This window comes from Oryzias latipes, chromosome 20 (genome assembly GCF_053564925.1).
Source record: "Oryzias latipes strain Hd-rR chromosome 20, Olatipes_Hd-rR_3.1".
NCBI lineage: Eukaryota > Metazoa > Chordata > Actinopteri > Beloniformes > Adrianichthyidae > Oryzias > Oryzias latipes.
The window spans coordinates 20,643,442-20,668,953 of NC_136256.1; the positions used below are offsets into that span (position 1 = coordinate 20,643,442).

The 25,512-nt window shown below is 40.3% G+C and overlaps 1 protein-coding gene across 29 annotated transcripts in view; it reads left to right on the forward strand.

Moving 5' to 3' along the window:
• eya1 (EYA transcriptional coactivator and phosphatase 1) overlaps positions 1 to 25,512 on the forward strand; it is a 69,723-nt gene that overhangs the window by 35,466 nt on the left and 8,745 nt on the right. For 10 of the 29 annotated variants that reach the window (XM_023950135.2, XM_078938719.1, XM_023950126.2 and 7 more), the window contains 7 exons: positions 208 to 353; positions 1,038 to 1,175; positions 7,026 to 7,108; positions 7,560 to 7,746; positions 8,274 to 8,416; positions 9,062 to 9,145; positions 13,703 to 13,792. In XM_023950135.2, the coding sequence (XP_023805903.1) occupies positions 208 to 353; positions 1,038 to 1,175; positions 7,026 to 7,108; positions 7,560 to 7,746; positions 8,274 to 8,416; positions 9,062 to 9,145; positions 13,703 to 13,792 (871 nt within the window). The remainder of the gene's footprint in view (positions 1 to 207; positions 354 to 1,037; positions 1,176 to 7,025; positions 7,109 to 7,559; positions 7,747 to 8,273; positions 8,417 to 9,061; positions 9,146 to 13,702; positions 13,793 to 25,512) is intronic. The other 19 variants (XM_078938733.1, XM_078938721.1, XM_078938727.1 and 16 more) reach the window with 3 other exon arrangements.

A 25,512-nucleotide genomic window follows, 5' to 3' on the forward strand; every position in this document is an offset into this window, starting at 1 on the left:
CACAAATTTCCTTTGCCGTTATTTGTTCATTCCTGGTGTGTATGAGCTATTTGATGATATCTGTCTTATGGCTTGGCTGACTACTAAGAATTTAATAGGACCATCGCAAGGAATTTGTCAGTTAGCAAAGTATCTGTTATGCTTTGGGGGGGCTTAAAAGTCTTTTTTTTCCCCGTCTTCATTTCTCACTTTTTTTGTGTCAAATAGCAGAACATATCCGCATATTCTTCCTACCCCTTCGTCCCAAAACATGGCGGCGTATGGACAGACGCAGTACACCACAGGAATGCAGCAAGCCGCAGCTTATGCTAGCTACCCTCAGCCTGGCCAGCCCTACGGCATCTCAGCTTATGGTAAGATTACACACTCAACTCTTATTGCCATTTAGCAACATTGAATAATGTCTGTTTTCTTTTGAATTCTTGCAAAAGTGAGTAGAAACATTTTCCTCGCTGACGGTAAAGACATCATTGAGACGTTCCCACAGAAAACCAGCAGCAGCAGAGATGCTGAGTGGTTGTTTAGTGCCTCCATACAATTTGCTTGTGAGGCTGTTAAGACAGATTCCAGATAAAAATATAAAAACAGAAACTGGGACAGAGCTTTACACAGTCAAGGATCCAAGAAAACTTTCCAAAATCTGGAGGAGTTTGATGTGTTTACACGAGGGGAGTCCTGCAACCTACTGCTGCCACTCTGGAACAAAAATATTCTCTAATGTTTGATTCTCCCTGCAGCTTTTCACTTATGACCCACATGATAATAAGATGAGTCACTCTTACTGTTATCACTAAAACAAACACTTTTCTCAACCAAGCTGCCAACTCCGTGTTTGATGAAACTTAGCAAAAGATAATATTTCTAAACAGCAGTGGACAGTGAAAATCACTTACCAGATAATCACTGCTCATCCATTGCGATTAGCGTGTTATGTTAACAGACAGGAGCGGTGTCCCCTTGCTGTGTCCTGTGTAATTTAAACCTGTGTTGACTGTTGTCTGTGCATCAAACCGATCTGGTGTCACTAACTGATTTAGGTCCATTGTGGGCAGGCATAAAGACGGAGGGGGGCCTGAGCCAGTCCCAATCCCCAGGACAGACGGGCTTCCTGAGCTACAGCTCCGGCTTTACCACACCGCAGACCGGACAGGCCCCCTACAGTTACCAAATGCAGGGTGAGGACCTGAGCTGTCCATGTGTTCCTCTTGAGGTTTGAGGAGTTTGTGTGGGGTTCTGCACTGTCACATTTTTTTTTTCACTTCGATTGAATTGTCTCTCTATGTTTCAGAGGTTTTGTTTAACCAATTTATTCCTAAAGGCATACATATACTCTAATGATGGTTAGCAATACTTTTTAGAATTTGAAAAATAAGCCTTTATTCTTGATTTAAGTGTACAGAAAGAGACAGACTGATGGCCTCACATTGATGTGGTGAACAGACTCACTGACTGCTTTCCTCCTTTCTGCACTTAAAAGAATCAAACTAAATGGGAAAATGGCAAGCACTTTGATGGCAACAGCTATGTCACTCCTAAACGTGCTTTTTTTCCTGTAATATTTGTAATTGGTTAAGCTCTGAGAACATAAAAAAAGATATGCTGTAAAAATGGCCATCCAAAAACAAGTTAAAAAATACAGAAAATAGAAATAACAATATAATTTTTCTTTGTTGTAAGTTTAAAAAAAATGCCAGTACAACTAGTAGAATTTGTCTTTGGGAAGATTTCTCAAAATAATTATTGATTTTCTGCCCTTTTATAGACCCCTTTTAAAAAATTGTGTTTTTGATGTTTTTAAACATCATCTTGTGAAAATCTTCTCATGATGGATGACATATAAAAACAGAATTAGGCTTAAAATTGCAATCCGGAGTATTTCTTTATTCAAATCATTGTGAATCAGGAGGAGACAAAAAAATCGCAGTTGGAAAAAGCTCTAATAATGGTTGCCATTTCTTTGCACCTGTAATATTAGGTTGGGGGAGTCCCGACCACAACTCAAAGCTGAATTTCTAATGAACTCCTGCCACTTTAAAGAAACTATGTCCAAGAAAAAGACTCAGGTTTTTTTGATTTAGTCTAAAAATGGGACAAACTTAAGACAACTAAGAAAGCTTTGAAAATAGATTGGAAAATAGATTAGAAAAAGATGATCGGAGTGGTTCTTTAAGTTAAAATTAAAACCTTAAAATTAGCTGTAAACACTCATATTTAGGTGTATTATACTATTATTATTATTATTATTATACTCGGGTTTTTGGCCTTAAAGTCAGTGTGTTCGCTGAAAAACAGTTTTTACAACTTTAAAGTAGATAAATTAAACACTTTCCCCAAAATATAACTTACCTTAAACGCTACAACAGTCCAATTATACTTGTTTCTAGAAATGATCGTAAAGTAATTCTAGAATTACACGTTTTTTAGATATATTTTTCTTAAAAGTTAAATGTAAATGTATGTTTACTTTTATACTGTTGTTGTTCAATACATTTGTACTGTGCAAGGCGTACAATTTAGTTTTCCTAAATCTGTTACCCTGAACTATTTACGAATAAAAATTTTGCTTAAAAATGTCACGGCAAGTAAAAAAAAAGTTTTCATTATTTGATTAAAATAAGATTTTTTTTATATCAAATGGCTCAATGTGATATTCAAGATTTATTGTCTTAAAATTAGTCTTTACATCTAAATCAAAAGATCCTAAGAAGGTAGTTTTGTCTTATATCAAGTATAATAAGAAACTAGATAAAATATTTGGTGAGTTTTTACATTTTTGCTGCAAAAACTGAATCTTAAGAAAGATTGAAAGAAAAAGAAATCTTGTTCAACAAAAATTGTCCTGAGAAAAATGACCCTATCATGAAATTTTTTTCTATAGCAAACTTAATCTTAGTATGAGAAAAGACATCTTAGTGACTAGAATTTTGATTTCAAGACTATTTATTGGCAGATTACTTAGAGAAAATCTGATTTATTAAGGGATCTGTTTTTGCAGTATACTTGCTGTCTCCCTTTGATGCTCATGTGTTCAGTCTTTAGATGTTGCTGAGGCCCCTATCCTCACTGCTCTTTTGTTTTTTGTTTTTTTTTGCATTCACACAGTTTTTTGAAACGGCCTCTTACCTGCACTGTTCAGGAACATTGACTTTGCAGCGAGCTCCACCTTTATGCTCTCCTGTAATGACAGGTCAGTCACAGGTGAAGCCCCTTTCTGTGCCTCTCAATGGAATACAGTTGAGAACAATCAAAGCTTGCAGCACTTAAACCACATTTTAGGAAAATACCTTGAAGCAAACAGAGCATCTGCTGCAGAAAGAGCAAGCTGCTCTCCTGCCCTTAGAGCTCTAACTCACGGTGACAGTGTTATGTGTCCATTCATCTTCCAAGTATTATAGTCTTGCTCTTCTTTTTCCTTCCATCGCAGCCTGTTCCTCAGCGTGCATCTCTGGCTATTGCATGCCTGGCGTTGGCGTTAAGTGTGTTAGTAATTGACAGCCATGTTAGATGACAGATTGACCACTTTTCTGGCACTGGGTTTTTCTAACTGTGGTTCTGGCCTTCCGCCATACCATCATCATTACTCCTACTGGCTTATTGATCTGCCTGGGCGATGTGCCTCAGGCCTGGGTGTCCCGACCAAAGACTCTTTTTCCACATCTGATACTCCTTCACTCCGTCAGTGTACCTTCAAGCAGCCTGTGGCCAGCTGTCACGCCAGTGGACTACGACATTCACGTTTTGGTTGTTACTTTTCTTTCATTCTGGGATGCTCTGTGTAAACAACAAAAAACCTGTGCTAAAAATGAAAAGAAAGAAATGTTGCAGCCTGGAGAGTGATTTATTTTTATTTTTAAACCACAGATGATAGTAAGAATTTATGAAATGCCTGTGGTCTGGAGATTGAGCAGATGTTGATTAGGTTAATAATTGAATTCCAGCATTCTCTCCCCATGATCTGAAGATGTTTAAGCCTTGGTACCCTTTTTTTTTCTTAAATAGAATCCCATCTGGACTTAATAGTCTATTCCCAAGTGAGGCATACGAACTTCTGCTACAAATATTGTGCACTGATGATAGACATAGCCCACGGCGAAGGGACTGATCAAGCAAAGCAAATGGACTTCCAATGGTGGAGCCAGAAGGCAAGAGGGAAAAGAGGCAGAGGTGGGAGGGATGTTGTCTGGTCTTGAGTGAGTGAACTAACTGGAACAGGACAAGGGGGAGGGAGAAAAAACATGCCCCCCGGGGAACCACAAGACCCACTTTTCTCCCCCCTTCGTCAGCATGGGCTTATTCTCACTGGGCTAGCAGGGGTCCCTTCAGCTTTTATGTGGCTCCTTGTTCTCCACAGAGCAACCCTCAAACGCTGCCAGTGAGAGCTTTTATGACTGTTTGAACTGTGCATTAGGCTAATTTGTTGTCCTTCACAGCATTACTCCTCCTCTTCTGTGTCTCATTGTTCTGTTGTACTTTCACTTGATGGTGAACTTTCTGCAGAGCACAAAAACTTGTGCAAACCTCCCAGTTGGCCTTGAATCATTAAACAAAAATTAGAAAAACACATTGTTGGTTGGAACATTTCTGATGGAAGTTACTGTTAGCAGCCTGAACCATACCATGAAATCTGCACGGTGTGCGCAATTGCGGGAAATCGAAAGTGTAAACATTTTCGGCAAATCTCTGCGTTTTGCGGGCACATGACTGTCTGATAGAAGCATGCATGACATTATGTCTAATCATTTCTGTTTTTTCCTTCGTACCGTTCATGCCCGCAGCCCTACTGCCGCTTCATCCATTCACACAAACAACCACAATCATTCCTGCCTGTCTGAAAGCTGCTTTACGTTTGTCACGGTGTGGGAGGGCCCTTCTGATGGGGCCACTGACCAGAGGATGAAAGAGACTACTTGTGCTTTTCTCTGGCAACAAAGGTGTAATTATAGCCTCATTTAAGAGCAGTACATTTATTTTGCACCTTTTTCTCACTTAATCAGTGGGATACATTTTTAGCTATAGAGAAAAACTCAGCATTTGAATTTCAGGGACTACAATTGTATTTATTGGGAATTTTGTGACAAAATTAGTTAACCATGAATTTTCTTTCCTCAATAAAGCCTTTATTTAAAGTCTTTGTTTACCTATTGTGTTAGATGTTAAATTTGGCTTTATATTATATTAAAATGCTGACGTATTCTTTAACCCTTTAGTCTCAGAACTTTAGCTTCAGTGTTGCTATTTTTACTAAGTCTTCAACTGTTGACGCAATGAACATAATTCCAGTTGATTCTGAAGCGCAGAAAAGTGGCTTTGCATCGATATAAAAAAACGTAACATTCATAAAGTTAAGCTGACCTAAGCTGACCTTTTTTCCGCATCAGAATCAGCTGATTCCTGTTGTTCGTGTAAATGGTCAAAGAGTTCAAATGTCATGTCAAAAAGCGTGTGTTATTTAGGTGTCGCCAGCGACATAAATACGGTGTTAAAGACCCACTCTGATGAGAGTTATGTTTTTGGTGTTTTTAAAATTTTATTGTAGCATTTTTCTCATGATAGAGGACATATGTACAAAGAAAATTCAAATGAAAATTGCATATCTTAGTATTTCTTAATTCAAATCGTTGTGAATCAGGAGCAGACAAACAAATGTGTTTGAAAAAAGCTTGTAAGTGTGATGTACAGGTTATTACAGCGGGCCACAAGCTCCCTGCTCTGCTCCATTCCAATGCATCTGCTTGTAAATGAATAGAGCCATGTCTTTGTTTTCTTTGTCTGAGCTGGCATCTGGCTCAGAACTATACAGCTGGACAGCTCCATTATTGCCCGCCATTTTTGTTCCACCTGTGATATTAGGTTGGAGTTGTGAGGGGCTGTAAGCTAGTGGGAGAGCACACAAACAGATGAATGATGGGAAGGGGTCGCTAACAGTCCTGCCCACAACTCAGAGGAGAATTTCTAATCAGCTCCTGCCGCTTTGCAGAAACTCTCCCAGAAAATAACACAGGTTTTTTTTTTTTTTTTGGCTAAAAGCAGCATAATCATAATATAAAGACCACTGGGAACGCATTTAAAATATATCAAAAGATGATTGTAGTGGAACTTTAAAGAGTTACAATTGCAGTTTTTTTATTAGCACCTCGTAATTAAAATTTGTTCTTTTTTATTCAAAATGGGCAAATTGACTTGATTTTCCTCCAAAGTTGAAATTTGATGCACTTTTTCTATATTTTTTTCAACATCAGAAAACAATTAGGGTTCACTGGAATAAAGTTTAGCCGCTGGTCGATAACAAGCAGTGCTTCCTGCTTTTTCATGGCTCGACATGACAGCGCAGGTGGATGGCCACTGAAGAGAGAAGCGGCGCCCCAGAGGGATGATTTAGCCCTCCTACTCTATAACTCATAGCTTGTATATTATTAAGCCATTAGATGCTATCAACCCTTTTGAATGATTTAATTACCCTGAAGGACCGTCCTTTGAGCGACTGAACAGAGGAGCATACATATTCATTAGGACTGTATTCCATCAGCAAACCCTCCCTGTGCCTTTTGCTCCAACTTGATCCTTTCTTTTGTTTACATTTCTTTATTATTACTAAGCTCCCTCTGCACACACTCACTCACATGGACACACAAAATCCCCCTGAGCATTCTGATGCTCACTCCTGGTTCATCCACTGCTTCCATCCATTTCTGCCCCTTCACCCAACGCAACCCTTCAGTGGCTCACACACAACAGTCTCTTGTGTTCATCACATTGTGCGGGCTTGGATATGCCCCCCCCCCCCCCTTCACCGTGTCATTCATCAGGCCTGATCCAATCACTGATAAGGAAGGAGGAGAGAAAGATAAGGCCATTCTCAAAAGCGCTCCCTGAACCCCCAACCTGTTCACCTCCTCAAAAAAAAAGGCAAATCTTTGTTGTTTCTTTCCCCTAACAGTGTGCCATTTCTCTCATCTTGCTTTATACTAATGGGCATTTATTTTCCTAACTGAATCTTTAATCTTTTTTTTTTTTTGTCTCTAAAGGGGGTACTTTTACAACAACATCAGGACTGTATGCAGGAAACAACTCCCTGACGAACTCAGCGGGCTTCAACAGCGCACAACAGGTAGCTGCAAGCCTCCGCTGCTTCTTTCAGTTTCTCAGATAAGATAAATAGTTAAGGCCTGTCAGATGTGATCATGGAAATCTTCAGAAAACATACGCGCTCGAGATGTTGCGATTGTTCCATGGCATAAATCACTTTCAATGTCAAAGGCTTTGTACACAGGATTAAGGTTGTTCTTCCAGCACACATGGAGGATGCTGCAGTGAAAAAGAAAGACATATTGTTGTCCAGATGGAAGACAGAACAGACATGTGTTTGCATTTATTTTTTTTGGAATCTGCACTGTAAAGTAGCAACACCGGTGCAGGGTATATCTCAGATTACTCACCAAACCACCAACTTGTCTCCCTTTGGTTTCTTATTTTGTGATTAGACTTTCTCCCTTCATAAATGTGCCTTATGATTATTTTCACAACTTTTGTAATCTATTTAATCTATTTTTAATCCACAGGAGTACCCCAGTTATCCAGGCTTTGGCCAGGGCCAATATGCTCAGTATTATAACAGTTCACCCTACACTTCACCCTACATGACGAGTAACAACACCAGCCCCAGCACACCCTCCACCACCACCACTTACACCCTCCAGGAGCCACCCACTGGCATCACAAGTCAAGCCCTCACAGACAACCCAGCAGGTAAGTGCAGACGACGAGCAGGACATGTGACTGGAATATGGACACCAAAAAAAAAGAAACTGCACAAATAATATAAGCCAGTTTCAATGTTGGTATCTATGATATTCAAGTTTGGGGAAAAAAAAACTATCCAAACTGAAAACAGATGTTGAATTTTACATAATTCCATGTGGCATAAATGCAATTATCTGGCAATTGAGATTGTTTTTTTATAAGCCACTAAAATTATACCACAGTGTCTGAAACATCAAACAACACTAAAGACAGCCAGATTTAACATAATCTCAAACCAGATAAAGAGTCTTGTTGATCTGTTCTTGTTTATTTAATCACCACAGAGGACAGTTTTTTTATTATTTTCATCTTATTTCTTTATTTATTTCTTATCTGCAGTCCTGGATAATCTGGTTCTGAAAAACGTGCTGGGTTGTTACCCATCCTGCATCAGGACTAAAAGTCAGGCAGACATCTTTTTCTGAAAGCACATGATAGTTCATCTTCCTCCTCCTTTCCTTCCTTCCTTTCAGGAGAGTACAGTACCATCCACAGTCCATCAACCCCCATTAAAGATTCAGATTCAGATCGATTGCGCCGGGCCTCGGATGGAAAGTCACGTGGCCGTGGCAGAAGGAACAACAACCCATCACCGCCGCCCGACTCCGACCTTGAGGTAGGTTGAGCCTGCTACCTTGGCGACAGACAGCCGCGCCCTGTCTGAGGCACATAGACACTAATCCACTTACTATATAGCTGCCACGTCAACTTAAAGACTTGATGGACATTTATCCTTTAACTATTGATGAATTATTGATGCAGTGTGGAATATGTGACTCACAACCTAACACATTTAAAGTTCTCATGTGTAACTTTTAAATAAGCAATAAGGTATGTAATGAAATGAGTCACCACTGGTTGAATATACTTTCTGAAACCTGGTACTAATAAATGCTGATAGTAACAGAATAAATTCTAAATTTTACAAACTAATATTTTATATATTTTTATATTAAAGATTTGTATAAGAGGAGCAAATTCAGTGCTGACATCATGGCATGTTAACTGGTTAATTAGTTTGTCGGTATTGATTATTGTAAAGGGCAATGGCTCAAATGTGTAGCAGGGTGATGGGAGAAGTGTTGCAATGACCAAGCCAAGCAAATGGATGTTGGTCCCTGTGGCGCATAAATACGCGCTCCTGGCCTATTGACCAGGAGGATCACCTTGCAGGCCTACAGAGTGCACCATTGATTTTGCTTCTTTTTTTCCTGTTTTTCTGCGATCCTCCCTCCCCTCCATTTGTGGCGCATCTCCCCAGCGGGTTTTCATCTGGGACCTGGATGAAACAATCATCGTTTTCCATTCCTTGCTTACGGGTTCTTATGCCAACAGATACGGACGGGTGAGTGACATCAGACTGCAGCGCCGCACTTTATCAGTGAAAAGTGTGAATATTAAGAAGAGAGGGGAGCTCCAGGCTAATGGACATTGAGCAGAGATAGATTTCACATAGCTTTAGGTCTATAGTGAGTGGCCAGGGCAGAACTCAATGTACAGATAATTGTTTCTTTTTTTAATAGGTCCAATGAGGCCTGGCAAGTATTTGACTGCTCTGTGCAGCTGTTGGAGCTATGCATGGCTGCCCGGGGCTCAGCTGTAGGGCCTCACAACAGTTGCACTCTGTCTGTCTATTGACACATCTTGAGTGTTCCTTTCTCTTCAGAAATGCCACATCGTTAGTTTAATTAAGTGCTTCTCAATCCATCCTTTTCAAGCTGGGATCTCCCCGGGGACAGAGGCAAAAGTATGAGTCCATCAAATGTCAATCAGTTCAAATAAAACACTGAAATTTCCCTCCAATCTGCCTATTTTGAATTAAGAAAAAATAGTTTATATATAGAAAAGTGTGTGCGTATAGTGTGTGCGTATGAATCCAAAGTTATTTGTTTGTGCATTGGAAGGTCATTCTTTATCCCATGTCTCTGGAAAAGACTTTACTTTTCCAGGCTTAGCTGTTTGTTGTTTCATGTAAATTGCTTCTCTAAATTTAAACTTTCAAAACAAACAATTCGGGAAATAAGGCAAAATCTTATTCTCATGGTTTTTGGGAGGTCATAAGCTGCATATAGCCTTTAGAATCCCTGCTTTTATCATAGAGTTGGAATACATGCTTAAAGAAATAAAATACTTTTTTTTTGGTCTTTTATCTGCATTTTAAAGCAGCAAATGTTTTGGCTCTGAATCGGTCTGGTTTTTGAACTCTTAAAATGACATATTGCTCCTCATGTGTCACAGAGCTTAGCGTCTGCGGCCCGTGGTCTGAGCCTTTGTTCTGCTATAAGGGGGTGTTTGATGGGGGCACTGTTTTGTTTCTGGGGTGAAGGAGGGCTGCCCCGCGACCCTCCACTGTTTATTTGCTTTATTCTCATGCTGGTTATAGGGAGAGCAGAGGCTTAGGGAGCTGCAGCTCTGCGATGAAGGCCTCTCACTGCACACACATAAACACACACCCATAGGGTTCTCCGGTGTGCTCCTCTCAAACAGGAAACACTCCTGATTGTATAAGGGCCATTCCATTACACTTTAAGGCTGATTTACACTGCAGTGCGTCAATGTTGCGTTTTGTTGACACAAAATATAGAACATTTCTTGATCAATGGAAATGTTTTCATCGCCTCCATCATATCTGTGTCTGACATCCGTCTCTTCACAACGCAACGCAATCTTTATGCAGGACTTTCACAATTTTTGATTTTACAGCTAAAAAAACTGAGAAAATCGAAACAGGATTTCAAAATAAAAACTGCCGTTGTACTTTCAAAATAATAATTTATAAAATCTTATTTTATATTTAAGGTGACGTGTCCTCACGATAACGCACGGTAACACTGCAGAAAACACCGCCATTCATTTTTGCCACGGACAAAAGGTTAACATTTATGACATAAAACATGCATTTTACAAGAACTTTAGACCTTGTGGCACGGCCACTGCTTACATTTTGTGCATTTTCCACGTACGAAATTCTTTCAAGGTTCATGCGTGATGTACATAACTCAGAAGTCTTGCGTTCGTCATTCGTCTACGTGAGCAGATGTCCGTCGAGGGTTTTGGCGGACAGGTCTTTACGTGAAATCGTTTTTGAGCAAAATTTTTGGTCTTTCGAGAGTTACGCAGTTTACGCTTCTATTACTTAGTTTATAAGAAATCAATACGTAAATCTTTTTGTGAGATGCAAACGCAAATTTGTGGCTTTCCACAATTGTTCCATGTACATCCACAATATGTCTAAGAGACTTTTCATGCCTTTATACTGATAACTGATAATTTTTATATCGCGTATACGGCGCACATATCAAGCTAACATTACATGATTGGCCCACAAATCACTAGTGAATTACATATAAACAGCGCAAAAATCAAACACTGTTCATGTTCTAAGTTGATTTACGTATTCTTTGCATGCTTCATTTGTACAAAACATCTGTGAAGATTTTATTTAAAGACCACAACTTTTCTTACTTTTGTCACGTATATTCACGTATGACCATTTTACATCCATGCAATATGCGTAAAATGTACACGGTGGCTGTGTGACACGGCCTTAAGTGAAGAAGGAGAGGGCAAGGGGCCTGATTACCAAAGTTTTGGATGAACTACTCGTCACAGGGTGACAAGACAAACCACTCCTCCGGGAGCCTGGGGGGACAGACAGGAGACGCAACAGAGACAGGTTGTGAAAAGGTCTTCCCACCCAGCATAAAGTAGACCCAACACAGATGGGCATGTGTAAATCCGGCGTCATATAGGATGTAAAACCTACTTAGTCCATTTTATTCAGTCTTTTTCCTTTGCTTATTTTTTTCTTGCGTTTGCCAAGCTTCAGCCTGTTGACATGATCAAATTAAAGCAAACCCACGAGAAGGAGATAGGCTTGTTCTCAACAACCGCAGAGCACATGGCTTATCAGAAACGTCAATCTGTAAACTACCTCAAAAAAGAAAGTCAAGCAGGCCAGCATCCCCCTGAAACTGCTTGTCCACCGTAACAACCACCCGTTCTCTCCTCCATCCCATCCTTTATATCTCCTCCATCTAAGTAGCATAAATAAAAAAAAAGTTGCAAAACAGTTTTCCTTCCTCACTAGCTTTAGTTAACTATAAATAGATGTGTATCTGAGTGTGTGCACATCTACACTTTCTCTCAGTCGCCGTGACCTCCCACCCACTCTCTCTGACTCCTACCCACATAAACACGCCGCTGTTCTTATCAGCCGTTTTAATTGGCATCAAGGCAGCTCACCCCCATAAAGCTGATGGCTGAGGCCAGCTGTGCCACCATTGGACTGACTAGAGCTTAAAGTGGGTGGGGGGCATGTGGTGGGGGTGTCATTGCTAAGGGGCTCAGAGGGAAGGGGGACTTGTCCCCCCCTCCAAGCACTGACATCCCTGGACAGGTGGTGCTGGAGCTCTGACAGCAGCAGCACTTTGGCCTTCTGGCCTGCTTGTATTCTTAACTCCCTCGCTGACTGATTGTTTAGATTTAATTGGAAGGATTCACTTGCGCCACAGAGAACAGCCTTTTTCCCACCAAACTAGGCCACGTTGGCACAACAGCCGACAGCGGAAGAGGCTGGGAAGATTTAGATGCAAACCCAATGGTGCAGGAGGTTAATTGTTTTTAAAGAATTCTTACTGAAAGACTGATTCAAACTGGGAGGTTACAAGAAAGGAAAAAAGTGGGGATTGAGCTCTTCTTGTGTGGTTTGTTCTCTGTCATTTTGGTGAAAACATAAGCATTGTGGGATGTGACAGCTAATCAGCGGAAAGCTCAGGTGTGTCTTTAGGTGGTTTAACTCTGTAATCCCTGCTTCTGGTACTGCCTGGGTCGTCTTAAACGCAGCTGCAGGGACCCCCTCTCTATTGTCTTTTTTTGTTGAACACAATTTACTAATTAGAGATTTGGGGATAAATTTGGGTGGCCCCAACACAAAAGACTAGGAAAATACTTTTTTGCACTTTGGCAACACATTTTAAATATCTTTTTTTTTTTGTGAGAAACAAAACTTATAATGATTTTCTGAAGCACATCTATCTTTCCAGCTCAAAATGTATTTGTGTAACGCTTGCTACCCACATTAAATCATTTACAGTTGTCCTCCTGAAATTGCACTAGAGACTTTTCGCCTCATCATTGTCCCTTTAAAGGAAGAATCGCACCAGTTGTCACCGTCTCATTAACTATTTACAGTCTAGTTCACTCCTTTTGAGGTATTATCTTACAAACAGTGCAACCATATCACCATTACAGCATGTGTCACATTACTGACAGAGATCAGGATTTAAGGGAAGAAAAATTGCTTCATTACATCAGTGCATTTTTTTTAAATAAGCTGGATGTCTTTTTAAGTTGTATGTCTTAAAATTGCAGAAGCTCATAAGGTTTCAAAGAAAAAACGTAAGGAAGAAAGATTTATATTACTAAGGAGCAAACTAGTGATGCATCAGCACGAGTATTCAGGGAAAGGTCTATTTACGATGTGGCTGTGACCTCAATTCTTCTAATCGACCAACCCTCCTGACTACAGACATGCTTTTACAGCATTCATTCTAGTCTGTGGCATTTCTGATGACTATTCTGGTTCCTTTCTGAGGCTCGTAAAGCGAGGCCGAACCTCTGAAGTCCGCCTAAACTCTGCTTTTATGGGAATACCCGCTGTGGAATTCAAAGAGATTCCGTGTTAATTAAGTGACTCACTGTAAATATCATTACCTACTGTCTTGCATAATTTGCTTGATTGCTGTTGCAAACAAACAAAAGGTAGTTGATTAATTAAATATTGTGTGTATTTGGAGCAATGGATAGACTTGCACGTTCCCTCGGGATTAATAAAGTACTCAATCAATCTATCTTGCTTGAATCTCAGAGGAGAATTTAATACATTTTGCTTGTTTTGCAGGATCCACCGACATCTGTGTCTTTAGGCCTGAGGATGGAAGAAATGATCTTCAACTTGGCCGACACACATTTATTCTTTAATGACTTGGAGGTGAGTTTATTTCTGTACCCTACTCTGGTGTGTTTCGAGTCGGCAGGAATGACTGGTGTGAACTTTTGCGGCAGAAGACGCAAAACTATCTGTTAGGGAGAAGCAGAAGCAACAGCCCCATAGTCACCCATCCAAATGTGGTAATGTATTGCAGCAGGGCCCATGGGATACCATGAATTTTACATGTGCTGTCAGTCTTCTGGGTCACCGGCCCTGCCCCCACCTCCACCCCCTTCCCACTCCCATGGCAGCGGGTGCAATTTGTCAGGCTCTAGTGTTTCTGTGGCGGCTCTGTCTGACTTTGTGTCATGCTGTGTGCTTGGTGTCGCTGTCCACCTACACCACGGATCCTTTCGTCACAGCTTGAAATCCCTCGCCGTCTCCCCTCTCATGCTTCTTTGCCCCTCTGATTCATGTACAGCCAGTGTAAAATCTTCCCCTGAGGGGTAGGGAGGCGTTTTTGTGTCTGCTTCACTAAGAAAGGTGAAGCAGTCTGTTGTGGGAAAAGGATGCTTACAGTCTGTACAGAAAAAAAAGTCCTACCAGATTTGCTCATTCATTGATGACATAGCTGAATTATAACCTGGAATTCCCGTACAGATCCATGTCCACCTTTGTTTTACTGAGTTTTTCTTTCCTGATGCCTAACCGTACTTCTTCCTCTCACCCTCTTTATCCAGCTGAATCTGATCCTACCACCTCTCCACTTCTCCCTTGTCTTCTGCTTTAAGCTGATCTCACAGGAGAGGAAATGTTTTGTTTGATACTTAAGTGTGAAGAGATCTGTGGCTGGTCTGCCAAGTCTCATTACTCACTGCCGTGTTCGGCCGCGTTACATGAAGCAAACACAAGAGGAGGGAATTTTTTTTTTTTTAAACTGACCGTGGTCCAAAAACAGTCATGATCAAAGTTAATGGGATGCAATAGGATGGTTAAATATTTCCTTATGCTCTGGCTGTGTAGAATCTCGTCTGCACCTTAGTTTGTAAATTTGCCCTAATTATTACAAAAAAGGCAGTTTATGACCAGACTAAAAAGCACTTTTTTGTGTGATTAATTATTTATGACTTGTTATTAATTAATCTAATAAATCTATTTTTACTTTAACATAATAAATGCTGTGAAAAGCCTCATTTTGAGGTATTTTCATTTAAGTCCGTGACATTGTGGCACAGTAAAAAAAAGCTAAAAATAACAACAAAAAAGGTAGCTTTATTTTTTTATTTTTTTATTTTTTATAACAGACTTCCAGCTTTTTATAATGTTTTTTAACCTCTAATAATTAACTAGTTAAATAAAAAAAGAAAACATCAAGTCGAGGGTCCTCTTATTTACCACACCAAAAACATAGTTGGAACATTTTTCTGAGCAATTCCCAAAAATGTTGACCACACACTTCCTATTACTACCATAATACATATGCTTATATACCTTATTCCACAGTTTATCACAACAGCCAGACAGAAAAAGACATGAGTTATTCTATAGTTTCCTTTAACCTTTGGTGAATTTGATAAAGACTGGGGAATGCAGCAGAAGAAAAAGAGAGAAGAGAATAAAAGAAGGTGGAAATGAGACACAAGGAGGTGACACAGGAGGAATGGAATATTTAGACTTTATTTCTTTGAAACAAGCTTTTGCTTAATTATCAGGACAAAAACTAGCAGTAGAAGGTGAACTTTCCCTCTGAAATGATGCTTTGTTTAACGCATGATGATGTTTAGCAGAGTGGCAGAGCAGGGTCGGTGCAGGCGCTGTAGCCGTTACCATGACAATGCGTCGCACCGTGTTTTGAATAGTCCGCTTTTTGTGAAAAGCGATTTAAACTTAAAAAGTAACAACATTAAAGTACTTATATTTGATTTAATATTTCTTTCTTTCCCAAGTAACGAGAATATGTGGGAACATGTCCTGACCAGGTTTGCATTTTCAGAAATTAATGGATTAAAAAAGAAAACGCGCTAAATTCTTTATAATTAATTAATCACGATTTATGCGATATTAGGAGTTTTTAAAAAAAAAATTCACGAGTTTACTAAGAGATGAATTGACAGCTCAGGCTGTACATGAAAACACTAGGAGAACTTCTGCATTTTTTTTCTGATCAAATGACAAAATTCTAAGATTTTCTGTTAAGACTGAAAAGATTTTGATTTTATTTTTGACGTGCCGACTAAAAATAAAAAAAAGGTTAATTGAAGGCTCAAAACGTCCACAGTGGAGACGTTTCTGCAGACGCTGCAGTGATTGTCATTAATGATCATAACAGAGGAGGAGTGACATTCTCTCAAAGGCATATTGATCTCCCCTCTTAAACTAAGCCAGTCTGGTCTGAGTGTTAAGTGCCAGTTCTCAGCAATGCCTAACCAGTTGTGTTTCCTCTTTGCTGATTTACAGTCTTCCATCTATGATACAGCTAAATAGAGTTCCACTATAAATACCACATCCAGCAGCAGTTATGTATCTAAGCATGTGCAGAAATGCATATGGCCCATCTAATTTAGTCGAAGCCATAAAGGGAGACCCCCAGAGGTTGTGCAGAAACACAGGTGCAGACTTACTAGCGTGACGCTGTGCAAGCCGTCCATCAGCGTCCTAACACTGTCGTCCTGCCAACGTCCACATAAAGAATCAAATAGAAACTGCTATAGTTTGTGTGCAGCTTTTGTTTTAATTCCATCCCAACACTGTTTGGACTCAATGCTTCTTCTAAATATATAAAGTTTTTTCATTTTTTTTTCCAAAGCACCCTGAAGCTAGCAACGGCTCTGAAATTTGTAAATCTAATATTGTCTAGAGTGGCCGCAGTAGAAGCGCTAGTCCTAGCTTGCTGTGCGCGTTTAAGTGCAAATGTGTGTGAGTGGAGGCTGGACTGTGTTGATAGAGCTGGTGAGTGATGATTCGGGGGAAAGTCATAAAAAGAAAGAGGGCATGCCAAAGGGGTCAACAGGGATCAGTTTCACCCTTATGTGTCTCTCCTTTTCTCTCCATCTTTTTCCTCCAACATTTTTTTCTTTGGATCGGTCCTCTTTTTTTTTTTTTGTTCTCTTTTGTTCAGATGGGTCTTCACCAAACACACCGATCTCTATCGATCGACCATTTGCTGCTCAGCCCTTGAAAGGACGAGTGTGGGATTGTATTCACAGCACAATCGGTTTTTACAGTCAAAAACGCTCTCAGCCAAGCTAGTATTAGGACAGTAATTCAAAGCAATGTGATCGCTGTTCAAGTGATCAGCGTATTAATTTTTCCACATTAAAGAAGTGGTATTTCAATAGCAGAAGCGATGAATCTCGTCGTGTCAAATTTCAAACTGAACAGCAAAGCTCGTCATTTTCATGTGGGAGCTGCGATACAGGGCCTCACGCCAAGTTAACTGATGGTTTAAAGTGATGTGTATAATGAAGGCCACGGAGGCTGACTTCACCCCCAAGACTGACAGCTCTGCTGTGAGTCGGGGTGTGAGTTTACTATAGGTGTGTTGCTGCAGCCCAAACTTTGATGCTGAGCAGTATGTGGGAACCGGGGGCCTCTCTCTGGCTGGTCGAGCCCCCTGTGATCCCCTCTCAGTGGGGTACAGGGACTGCCGTCTCCTGCCTGCTCGGATGAGAAAACAACCCTCTGTGTCTTGAGAATAAAGGCCACGGGGGCACACTGCTCACAGGGTGAGAGGTCTCTAAAGGTGGGAACATTTTAAATGAGTCCTCTGTTGCATCCGTGCTGTGTGAGACACATGTACATATGCGCTCAAAACATGTGGCGCTGCAATGTCTAACACGCAGGCACGTGCATGCTTTACAAATGCCCATGGAGGTGTGCACAAACGTCTGCACACACTTACCTGTGTAGTGCGGCTGTAACCCTGCAGGCTGGCTACCTTTTATAGCTCCCAGCTTGAAGTCACGGGGTTGAAACCTCCCCTGTCACTCTCACCCAGGGGCTGCCTGTTAATGAGAGATGCTGTGAAATGCACGGTTACCTTTGCCTTCGACTGAAATGGCTCTCCAGAGGCTCCTGGTTTGGAACCAGCACTTTTGGTTTTATACCTTACAGCAGAGAGTCAGAGTATGTCGTTTAAAAAAACTGGTAGCTTTATTATGTTTTCCTGCTATTTACGTTTCTACCATTTTATTTCCTGTCAGAAGGTACCCAAGGATTTAGATTTATTTTTGATTAAAGTGATTTAGCACATAGTTTTGAGTTGGTGCAAATTACCACGACTGATTATTTGGAAGTTTTTTGTTTTTTTTTTGTCTAAAACAGTGTTCCCCAACCACGGTTTGTACCACAATTAGTACCAGGGTGCACAGGAGAAAACCCCAACCTACATTTTTTCCCTTTTTATTTCTAATCTGATTCTAAAGGAAGTTTTATTTTGGAAAACACTGGTTTCTCCCGACCACATCTGACTCATTCTTGTTGCATATCAAGTTGCTCGGTCACGTGTCGATGCATCTGCTACTTTCTTAAAGCGGTTGCACCGACTGCTAACTTGACACCCCTGGCTAACAAAGTTTACAAAAAACAAACTTTCATGGAAAATTTCTTTTCTCAGAGAAGAGTCGGTGAAGAAACAGTAAAAAAAGCCTTCAACTTCAAAATAATAAAATACAGAGAAAAAACAGGTGTCTTGCAACAGCTCCTCCCACTCATTAAAATAAAAGTGCGTAATATTCAGCAACTGGCTTCTAATGTTAAGAATGCTGCTAATAAAGTTGCGGGGATTCACATTTATTATTAAAGTTATAAAATACCAGTTTTAGTAATCGTTTTGTTATTTTGTATTTATCCATCTCACTTTAAAAGTCGGATGAGGTTGAAGTAGGTATCTACTATTTTAGTTTCCACTTTGAGAGTTATTGGTTAAGGGGAAAATTATTATCATATTTTAATAGTTCCTGCACTAAATATAGTGTACAAATACAGTTTAAACTTGCTGCAGATATTTTACAGGGAATTAGAGTAAACCTTACCCTCAAAAGTTGAGGGAAACTGGAAATAAAAAACATTTTATAAAGAAGACACCCACTTCAAACTAGTACAGGCCAATCAGTGAAAATATTGTTTGACATTAAACCGATTTGTGGCCTGAAACAGGTTGGGGACCACTGCTCTAAAAAACCTTTTTTGGTGGATTTTTTTGATGTGCTTGTTAGCTTTGCCAGGTTTACTGTCATTACTCTGCAGAGTCTAAAGGAGGAGGTTCTTTGAAAGGATTACAGAAATGTTTTAAAACCCCTCCGACAGCCTGTAGAGCACCACATCACCCTCACCCACTACCCACAATTCACCACACGTATAAAGGCTGAGGGTGCTTGGAAAATATGGCATTGCTGTTTGGTGAGAAATGATGATATCTTAGATCTTCTTCCACAGGCATTAAAGAGAGAGGTGCAGCACCTACTCACCACATTTTTCTTTTTTTTTTTTTTTTTTAAAGAAAAAGAACCGAAACCTGCCTGGATTTGTCTGAACAACAGTCCACTTGGCAGAAACAAACAGTTTCTTTGTGGATACTTCCCAAGGAAAAATGCTGAAGTGACTGAGATTTGATATTGCACCTAATATTGCTCACCTTGAGGAGCGGTTTGGATGTGAAACGCCAAAATTAGGAAATAATGAGCACCAGCTCATCTGTCTCACATTACAAATGTGTGCGTTTCACCGTCTACCTGTTGGGTGTTCTACCTTTATTTTCTCAGCTTGCAGACGCAGAGTTTAAGGACCATATTTGTTGAAACACAGTTTGTTTTTTTTAAAAACGTTTACCTTTCTCCTGATAGCGATTTTTTTTTCTCTCTCCATTTATTTATTTAGTAAAATCAGCACGGACTGCTGCGTACCTGTGCTTTGTTTGGCAGCGCTGTTTGAATTCCGTGACTGTTCAAGCACAGACTGTGGATTGGAATGAAGTGGGCTTGAAGAACTCTCCCATTGTTGCCCACATCCTGTGTTTGACCCCCAGATAATCACCCCCCCCCCCCCCCCCCCCCCCCCCCCCGCACAGGGGTGCCTGTGGTGGGAACGGAGAAGGAAGTTGCTGGGGGTCACAGGCAAGGGGGGGTGGATGACAGCCTATGCCGGTAGAGTGGCAGGACTGAGAACCTGCGAACCGTGGACGAGACTTTTTCACATGGCTTTAGCCTGCAGGGTCACTGAGGATTTTGTGATGATAGCTGTCACTCACACCATCTCTCTCCCACCTGGGAGGGAGGGGCCTACAATAGGTAGTACAACTGTGACCTAGATCTTCTCCGGGTAAAACAACTCTGGCGGGGGGTTAACATTGTCCACCTTGTTTTAGTGGCATGCTTTTCAGAGGAGCCCGTCTTTCTTCTCCCCACCACTGACTGCTGCAGTCACCACTCTGAGCTCTTTCCAGGGCTACAGGAAGACTCGGGCCATCACCGCTGATTGCTTAACGACAGATGCCGAGGGAACAAAGAGGGCTCTGATAACTTCCTCCCCAGTGACAGGTTTTCAACACATTGACAGAGACAGAAGAGGGGATGATGTAGAGATGGAAGCATCTTGGGGCAGAAGCATCCTGTCCTGAATTCTTGTGCATTTTTGTTCTGTCCTGAACGGAACAGGCTTTAATGAAAGCCAAGAAATAAAAGAATAATAACAATTGCGGTGATGAACTTTACAGAATTATACAAGTAGTTTTTGTGCCAGCATCTGGTAGAGTCTTTCTTCTGTGGTATGGTTGGAACATCTGGTGTGAGTTAGAGGTTGTTGTAAGTTTTAAAGAAACCATTGTTTTCTCAGTGAGTAGACGACAGGGAGATGTACTAGAAAAAAAAGAGATGTTCAAACAGTACCGAGACATTCTCAGACTGTCCCTGGATGGGCCACAAATGCAGCTTCTTCAGTCCGTTTCCTCTGTTATTTTCCTTCTTCTGACTGTTCCCTTTAACTCTAACATCAGGCGTTACGTCATCATGAGGCGGCTTTAACTATTCTCCCACTTTCGTTCTTTTTTACCTGCAATTCATCTACCAGGTGTTTATTTGTCAAATTCCAAAATGTTAGTCTGAACAGTAAAATCCAGCACCTTATGGAGTTTCTTTCCATTCTATCGGCTTTGACCTGCTCTCATGGCTCTGTGGTGTTTATGAGGCCCTTAGAAGTGGCTCTTAATGACTATGTGTGAGAGTTACTGTACGGCATTACCCGCAGCTACCTCCTCTATTAGCTCTCCAAATCCTACCAGGAAGCCGGTGCAGAGGTTTATACCAGCCCCAGCTGGGAATAGTAACAGTTGGAGTCTGCTCATTCTTCCAGCTCTCCTTCTTTTTATTCCCAGTTAACACAGACTTTCACAGGGAGATTTATGACGCATCTTTACATCATGAAACAAAATGTAGTCATCCAAAGATTCCCTGGCCGAGAGGAAGAGAATAAAGATTTGAATTGTAAACCTGAACAAGTACTGTAGAAAACAATTTAGTGATTTATTTTAATGAAAGAAGACCAATGAATCCTTTCAGTAGAAGCTGTGTGGCAGACTGAAACATATCAAACAATATTTCTAAAGGAATTCAAAAACAGCTGCACTGCAAAAACCGAACCTTAAGAAAGTAAGAAGATCCTTGTTTCAAGAAGAAAATGCTCTTATTTTCTGCCTTGCAAGAAAAATAATCCTGTCAAGAAGGTTTTCAATAGCAAAATAATCCTTTGAGAAAACACACCTTAGTGATAGGAATTTCTTTCTTAAAAAAAGGAATTCTTGGTAAGACCATTTTTCTTACCCCATTGGCAGATTTTACTTGCTTATTTAAAGAAAATTTGCCAATGGGGTAAGGATTTGTCATCTGCAGTGTGAGTATGAAAGTAGAATTTATGAGAAAGGATAATAAAATCCTTTTTAAGTCTTTGGGACTCCAAAGAGCCAGTTAGAGACTTTCTCCACAAACAATTTTAACCAAAACGAGTCCAAGAGCAAAAGGTTGACTCATTTGTGACGTCATAAGAATCCAGAACAGCATTTGAAGAACAGCAGGTCTCACTTAAGCCAGCTAAGGCCTGTGTTCATAAGTCAACAATAAGAGTGCTATTTTACAAGAAACCAAAGAGAGAGTTCTAAGGCAAAGAGTCCCACTCATCACACAGACACAAAACCATTTGCCACATCTTTAAAGTTGGAATGACCACTGGGAAAAATACATCTTTGGAAGATGTTTAGCCTGTTATATCTAGCATATGGCTGACAAAAATTCATGGAAAAAAATATGAAAAAATATTAAGCTTGGTGGTGGTAGTGTAATGGTTTGTGGTGTTTTTGTAGTTTATTTCGCTTAAAAACTCAACCATGATGGATAGAAGCTGAAAATCCTGAAGGAGAATGTCTTACAATCAGTTTTGGCTTCAAGTTCAAGAGCATTAAAACAGCAAGTCCATTTTACACAAAGAATGAAGACTCTTTATGGATATTGTCATCATCTGAACTCAAATAATGGAGATATTGTAGCATGACTTTAAGCTTAACGGAAAACTCTTCAAAAGGGCTACACTTAAAGACCCACTCCGATCATCTTTTGATCAATTTTAAAAGTGTTCCCAGTGGTCTTTTAATCATGATCATGCCGTTTTTAGCCAAAATTATAAACATTAACATAGTTAGAAACATCAGAAACATGTTTTCATTGGAGTGGATCTTTAAATCAAACATAGAAAAATGAGGCAATTGTATCTACAAAAATGTAAAAAAAACTCATTAGATTTAGACCACTTTCTTAACCTATTAGAATGTTTGTGGTAGTGTTTTTTTTCTTTACATGAAGCTACTCGTTTTGACAATTTTCCCCCCAAGATGTTAACTAATTCAAATCTTTATTGTCACAGTTGTATAAAATAAATTTGAATGTTGCAGACATTGTAAAAAATTCCAACAGTCTATAACAGTACTGTGTCTCACTTGGAGTCCATAGAAAAGCAGGTTTCACCCTTTATGTGCGGCGTTTAGGCCTAATTATGAGGCCTGTGACTGTGTTTTGGGCTGTAGGTAATTAAACTGGTCTATAATTAACACTGTGAACAGTATTGCTGTCAAACACCTGTTTTGTCCTTGCTGCCTGTCACACACAAAGAGAAAGAAATTATGTGGGCAGAACAAACATGGCAGCCATTGTTAACAAGGTACAAACAGACAGGACACCATTTAGAACATTATGCCAATTGGGTGGAGGTGAAGGGTCCTGTGCCATTGCACTGAAAGAAATGGCAGGAGCTGATTGTGTTGGATTTTTTAATGGATAATTACTTAATATTAGAAGCCTTCCAGTAACTTCTATGAAAAAAAGGGGACTTTTCTGGTGAAAAGTTTGCTTGTCATCTTTCCAAACAAACAAATATACGTTCTCCAATTAAAAAATTAAATCTAAATTTTTCATTCTGGTTCAAATCTGTTCTAGATATTGTTGATGAATGTAAATTGGCATAGATGTGTCGGCATCTTGTCTTCAGATTGAGACAAATTGCTGCTTTTCTTCTGCTATTAAAGATCAGTTAGTGAGCGTCTGGGAACAGATTAGGCCAACAGAGCAACAAGCCCCAGCCTGCACCCCACGTCAGTTGGTAGTCCATCTTCTGAAATGCTCGGAGCTCGCTCCATGTGAGGTCACGTTGGACTCCCAGCTTTTCCCCATTGCTTTCCCCCCTCCCCACCTCCATACCCTTCCGCCCCCTTATCGGGGTGCTGGAGCCCCGGAGAGGAGGGGACCGGGGTCACAGGGTCAAAGTCTTTTCCTTTTTGGATCTTGGGGCTTGCTGGGAGAGGCTTGGCAAGAGAATGGCTGCATTAGAGCTGGGGTTGGGGGTCAAGATTTTAATTCTGTTAAAGAACAGCTGGTTTGAGTTTCTCCTCGCGTCCTTCTTCCCTCCCTCGCTCCACAAATCCAGGGAGATGAAAAATTTGTTCAGAGGGGAACCAGTAAAATAAAAGAGGTTTACGGTCCAAAGCCCTTACCCTTACCCTGCTCCAGCATTAGACAGGAATGTAATAACGTCAGCATTTGGCCTCAGTTAGATTGACTTACATCTAGGAAGCTCTCTCTATGTTAAGGTGTCTTAATAACCGGATGAAACTTAATTAAAAAGCTCAAAATATTGGAACAAATTTTTCATTCTCCACAGGAGGAATTCTCTTCCTCATGTTTCAGTTTCCTCGAGAAATTGTATTTTCCCAGATAACTTTAAACAGGTGAGACAAACTTTTTGGCAGTTGTGTTGCACCACGTATAATCTGCGTCTTACAAAAGCAACAGTCTGCTTTAGTCGTATCAAATGCTCTTTCTGTTATTCACACCAGATTACAGCTAACTGAAACAGATGTAAAAGTTAGCATTGCATGAGTCTGGAAGCCTAAACTTTTAGCAAAAAGCCAACAGCTTCCCCATCTTTCCTTTGCTGGGTCTGAAATATGTTGATCTACATGCCAAGGCAGCACTCCCTCACATTTCAGGCTGGCTGATGGGATGTAAAGAGCAAAAATGGGGGGAGGCACTAGAGTGCTCCTATAAATGGAAAACTAATAACAGATTTTTTTTCTCCGCTTTCGCCTGTGCTCCCTTACTGGCCGGCTGGCTGCATGGCCCCGGGGCTTTGTTGGTGTGTGGCGCAGCAGCAATCAAAGGTCATAATTTCATTGGCGGTTAGCATCAGGTTCAATTTTTCTAGTATGTTACATTTACCAGAAAGTCTGGTTTGTGTTACTGTGTAAGGGTGGACCCAGTAAGGGCCGCAGGATCCTTCTACCTTCCCAGGAGGAGCCAGGCATTCACAAAAGGTGAATATATGAATGAGTATTTGTGAAACTCATAAAAAAAAAAAAAAACAGGAGCAGGTACACACACTTCTGTCCCAGTCAGCCTGTATGCATATGTTTGCTAAACACATTTACAGCAGTGTTAACAAAAACAAAAAAAGAAGAGAATGACGAGTCCCACTCCGATTATCTTCTGATCATTGTTGAAATTCCGAGTGGTCTTTTAATTATGAGTATTAAATTTTTAGCTCAAATAAAGAAAAAAAAAACTTTCATTTTCTGGGATATAGTTTGCGTAGAGAAGCAGTAGTTCATTAGAAATTTCCCTTTAAGTTGTGCGTGGGACCGTTGGCATGAAGCAACCGCGCACCTCTTCCCATCATCAATCTGTTTACACTTTCTCCCGCTAACTTACAACAGATCCTCACAACCTCATTGCCGGTTCAACAAAAATGGCAAGAAATATTAATGCCATCCAGCGGTAAGGTTTTAGCCAGATGCCAGCTCTGACAAGGAAAACAAAGACGTACATGGATCTAGTCGTCTACAAGTGGATGCATCAGATGCTTTAGATATCATCCAAATTTTTGCCCAAAGTATTTTCTATGTCACAAATACGCCCTTTTAAAAAAAACATATTTTCGTTTCTTCCTGATTTACAACAATTTGAATAAGGAAATGCTAAGAAATAAGCAATTTTTGCTTATTTTTTTATATATGTCCTCCATTATGTGAAAAACGCCACAAGAACATGTTGAAAAACACCAAAAACAAGATTTTAATCGGAAAGGGTCTTCAAGCACTTTACACAGACCATGGCAAAAAATTACAGTTCTGAAGTTTAGCAACTTTTCAGGAAAAACTGCACTCAAAATATTTAATATATGATCTGGAAAATGCAATTATCGAATAGAAAAGACTCCCACCGGTGCACTTGGATGGCTTATTAGAC